Source organism: Botrytis byssoidea (genome assembly GCF_014898295.1).
Source record: "Botrytis byssoidea strain MUCL 94 chromosome Unknown BBYS_015, whole genome shotgun sequence".
In the NCBI taxonomy this organism is placed as follows: domain Eukaryota; kingdom Fungi; phylum Ascomycota; class Leotiomycetes; order Helotiales; family Sclerotiniaceae; genus Botrytis; species Botrytis byssoidea.
Window position 1 is genome coordinate 653,120 of NW_024065856.1, and position 5,155 is coordinate 658,274.

At 26.7% G+C, this 5,155-nt stretch overlaps 1 protein-coding gene across 1 annotated transcript; it reads left to right on the forward strand.

The window, feature by feature from the left end:
- Positions 1-2,450: 2,450 nt before the first annotated feature.
- Positions 2,451-3,063, forward strand: EAE97_007691 (uncharacterized protein; the record flags this gene model as incomplete). Its single annotated transcript, XM_038878205.1, has 4 exons — positions 2,451-2,565; positions 2,614-2,691; positions 2,744-2,970; positions 3,043-3,063. The coding sequence occupies 4 exons, from the start codon at positions 2,451-2,453 to the stop codon at positions 3,061-3,063; spliced, it is 441 nt and encodes a 146-aa protein (XP_038731043.1).
- Between the last annotated feature and the right edge of the window lie 2,092 nt (positions 3,064-5,155).

Genomic DNA, 5,155 nt, shown 5'->3' on the forward strand with positions numbered 1-5,155 from the left:
ATTAAATATTTTCTAAAGATTTATATTTGGATTCTTTTTGATATAAACTTTGAAATTAATATTATTTTATTTAAAGAATATATTTTATTGATATTTAAATTCCTCAAAATTATTGATTATTATTTTATATAAATTTTGATATAAATTAAATTTTTTTAGATTTCTTTAATAATATTCATTAATTATATTGAAAAAAAATTAGAAAGTTTGTTATAATTATTTCAAATTAATATAAGCATTCTATAATAATATTTTCTAAATATCGCAATCTTAAAATTAAAAGAATTATTAATATTTTTATATTTATTATTATCTTCATAGATTTTTGAAAAATTAATAAAGTTTTAGCTTTAATTGTGTTAACTAGTTCTTTGATTATTCTTATAATCATTGGAATAATTATAATTTCTATTATTTCTATTATTATTATTTTTATTATCTCTTTAATTATTTTTTTGGTTAGAATTATTTAAATTATTATTATTATTAGATAATTCTATAGAAATATTTATTAATGAAATTTTAAATTTTGCTAAAGTTATATATAAAATGTATATATTTTTAAAGTTATAAGATAAGAATAATTTTATATATATATTGAAAAGAACAATTAGATTATTTATAACTTTATTAATGTCAGGGTACGAGTAAAGACTTATATTGTACTATAAGGGTAGAAGATATGGAAGAGTGAGGCCCTACTTATAAGAAGTAGGGCACGCTAGTGGTCTATGCGCGAGGCACGAAGGCAACTACAGATCATATACTTGGCGCCGTGACAATTAAATTTTAATTAAATTAAATAATCAACTAGATTATCATTTAAAGATTTATTAAAAAAATTGATGGAAAGTTTGATTTGAGATTTTATATCAAATCTAATAAAAAGATTGATTTATGTTGTGGATATAAATAGTTATATCTTATTAATTTAATATTTTGGAAATTAGTTTTTGTTTTAATTATAATATTCTCTATATAAGAATATTTATATTAAAATCAATCTTTATCCCATAATATTATAAAATTCTCTCAATATTATAGAATATTAGTTTATTAATATTCTTGACTCGGAATTATTAAATAATTTCGAAATTTTATATAATTATTTTCTAAAAAAGTATATCAATAATTCTTGTTTTTAAATATATAATGATTCTGAGTTAAAAATGATTATTAATATAATATTTAATTGTAAATCGAAATATAAATTCTTTATAAAAAAATTTAATTATAAAAAGGTTTTTTAAAAAGAAATAATTCTAGAATTTCTTTTTGAATTTTATATCTTTTGAATCCTTCTTTTTGTTTCTAAAAAGCTTCAATTTCCAAAAATACAAGTTTATTATAATAAAAATAAAAATAAATACTATTTTTCCTTTATAAAACTTATAGTTATTATTTAAAACTAATATTAAATAAATTTATTTAAGATATTATAACATCAATAATGAAAATAAAAGAATAATGATTTTTTTTTTTGAATAATTACTTAAATAATTTGTAATATCACTAATTAATATAAATTCGAAAAGAATATAGGAAATATAATACCTATATATTATAAATTCTATATATCTAATTATATTTTATTTAAAAAACTAGTTATATAAGAAAGTAATAAGTTTTATATAAATATTATTAAAAGAACTAGTTTTTTTTTGCAATTGTTTAATCTCTTTGATATAGTAGTCATTATATTGAAGTCATCCCTTTAAAGTGAATACTCTTGTTTATACAAAAATCATCATTCGATCTGAAACTTTGATATCATTAAGAATTAATGATTTGTTTAACGTTAGATATTGAATAAAGTGAGTTCTAGTATAAAACAGCCTTTTGTATTAACTTAATACATGATACTAAAGATATAGGTTTTAAGGTATATTCAATATTATTATAGAGAGCATTAGTAAGTCCGTTATTATTTTTAGTTATTGAGAAAAAGCTTATATTATTAATTACAAACCATCCGATTTATTAATTCGATATTATTGAGTATACGTTAGTACTTGAAAGTTCATCTAACAATTAGATATCATGTCAATCGATCGAAAAGAAACTATTGATATCTTGTCCTAATACGGATGTTCGGAGGAAGACAGTCCGAAATTTTGTCTGAATTCTGACAGCTGCAGACGATTGTATGCATGCAGTATTCAGCTATTCCTTCGACGATATCGTTACCAATGCCAAGAGACTCCTCCTCCTTGTTCTCCTTGTCCTCATTCTCCTTTTGTACAAATATTGGAACCTGTTAACATCGTGCACAGGTTCCCCGGCAAGAATATGACATGCTAACTTGCAACGGAAACGCGGTGTTGACGGAAAATGAGGATGTAAGAGGCTACATAAATACCACCGGCGTGACTCTCAACTTTTTGTCTCGTCATCCCAGCCAGCTTTCGAGGTTATTTCCCTTAATATTGGAAAAATAAAAAGCGTGAAAAATGGCTATCACCCCAGGCGCTTTCCCAGACAATGTCTCCTCAGGGGTCAAGGTATTTCTAGAGAAGTATTTCCAGCTCTCCAATGCCGCATCTTCACACAATGATCATGAAGCAAGTATGTTATTCTTTTTATATATCAAGTATTTACTAAACCAATTTGAAGATGAACAAGAGTTCGCGAAGCTGTTTTTGGATGACGGTGTATATGAATTTGCAGAAGAGCAAAACGTGGGGCGCGAAGGTGTGTTATTTATCCTAAACCATTTTGTTTATTAACTGATCCAGTTATGTAGCAATCGTGTCTTTTCGCAGAAAGCTTTTTGCCAATGTTCCACATCGTGAACATCCAGTCGTTAGGATCTTCACCTTTGGATCAGATGATATGAACCTTATGTGTTATGGGACCGTTGGATATAAATTATCTAATGATGTAATCAATATGCAAGAGTGGGCAGCACGATACGAGATAGTAAACACTGAATCCGGTGACTTGCAGTTCAAATATGTCCGAATCATAATCGTGAGTATCTCGAATCGTCACGGCAGTCTGCATACAAGCTGGAATCGATTGATGACTGACAGGTTTTCATAGAGCCCCGCTCGAGGTTCTTAAGAGTCTTGGAAAGATATTGAGGAATGTAGAAGACCATGAGAATTGCCAGCCCATTGAAATCTACGTTCAAATGGAGAGAAGAGCTTTTGTTATATAATCATTATCTTTGCCGCCCCTTACAGTGTGAAAGGACGAAGGCTAAATCTGTGGATCCACTTAGTTAATAACCCCGGTGACGTTCGCTTGAGTCTTGCTCACTTATCTCGCCCTGCCAACAAGTGAAAACCATCCGGAGAGCCCCTGAACAATAGGATGTTGTTATAGCGAAAAAGGTAGATTAAGGCTAAGCAAACAAACTCTCGAACGATTTGGGCTTGATTTTTTTGGTTACGCTTTCTACTTATTTTTTAAATATTGCTACTGTGACTACCAGCAAGATTGCTATATTTTTTGAAAATATCTTAATCTTATAATAGAAATTAGTGTATATCTTAATGGGACCTTTTATCTCTTACAAGCAGCTGCTATCTCTATTATGTTTGAAATTAAAACAAAATTATAAGTAAAAATTCTCTAAAATATCGAAGATAATTGGAATTAATTAAAGTAATATTTATATGAAACCTTTACTAAATTTCATTGTATGACGGTTTACCTTAAATGAGATTGATATCAATTATTAATAGCTCACGACTACTCAAAGTTCTTGTGTTTTTGAGAAAGTATATTTCAATTATAATTTCGATTAATAATAGTCTAAAATTGTCAATACCTAAGAACAAGATAAGGATTTCCAATAATCTTGATAATATAGGAGTTAACGCTCGAGCGTAGCGAGGATTGGTCGCTTGAGTAGTTAGATTTCTATATGTTATATCATAACAGAGATATGACTAGTATCATAATCAGAAAGATGGTATACATTAATATATACGTAAATTACTCTCGACGATGTCACTAAAAGTTTAAAATATTACTCTCCCACCGTAAAATTGTTCTAATTTTACTCTCATACCATTTAGATGTTAATTTTCTATGACTAGGATTTATATGTAGAATTTAAAATTAAAAGTTAGAATCTAGTGATAGAAATTAAAAGCTAGAGGCAAGAGTATAGAATCTGGGGTTAAGAGTTAGAATCTAGCTTTCAGTTATCGAATCTTATCTACTAGATCTACATTTCACTTCTAAGTATAAATTCCAGTTTTTTGATATAAACACTACCTAGCTTTATAATGTAGATTCTAGCTTTTATATTTTATGAATTTCAGTTTCGAAAATTATAGATTCTAGTTTAAAAACTATAGAATCTAGCTATTATAGAATCCAAATGATATTAAAGCGAATTTAAATTAGTTTGAGAGTTTGAGAGTAAACAAATTTACTTTTAGTGATAGTAGAGTGATTTACCAATACCTAGATAAATCATATATTACTAGAATTAGGTTTGAGGAAAAAAATTCAAAGATTGGGAATTCCAGAAATTTTCAACTGATTACAGCATAATCAATGAGAAATGAAGTAGTTCGTGAACTCATATCTAGATAGTCTGAATGTTCTCTTTCCTCAATTGCTGGTTTCATTTATCACAAAACTATAAGAATTAAAATACGGTTTCGAACTGCTTTTAGGTGATTGATGTTTGATTAAAGATTTCATTATAATATGTCATATTAACTTTAGATTATGATAATCATAATGTTTAGGATAGTACTGATAAGTAAACAGAATACAGTGAATTCTTACTTTTTTGTAATAATATGTTAGACTTGAAGCTATTACACATTACATTTATTCAAGGATAATATTATAGTAAGAGTTGTGGCCATAGCTCGTCGCACCCTTAGCGAAAATACACCAAAAATTATCATTTATTCAACTTTTAGAACCCCTGAGAATCTAATAGAATATGGAAAAAAAATATATAATTGCTTTGGGAGATAATTAAAAATCATTTAGATAATCAGAAAAGATGAGTGAAATATTTTGAATAATTTCTGTTATTGAGATGCAGGACCTTAAAATTGAAATTTTCAAGATTTTCAAGAAAAATCAATTATTTTGTATAGTAAAAGCATTATATATCAGAATTATATGAAAGTTTCAATTTTAAGGTCTTGCATCTCAATAACAAGAATTATTCAAATCATTT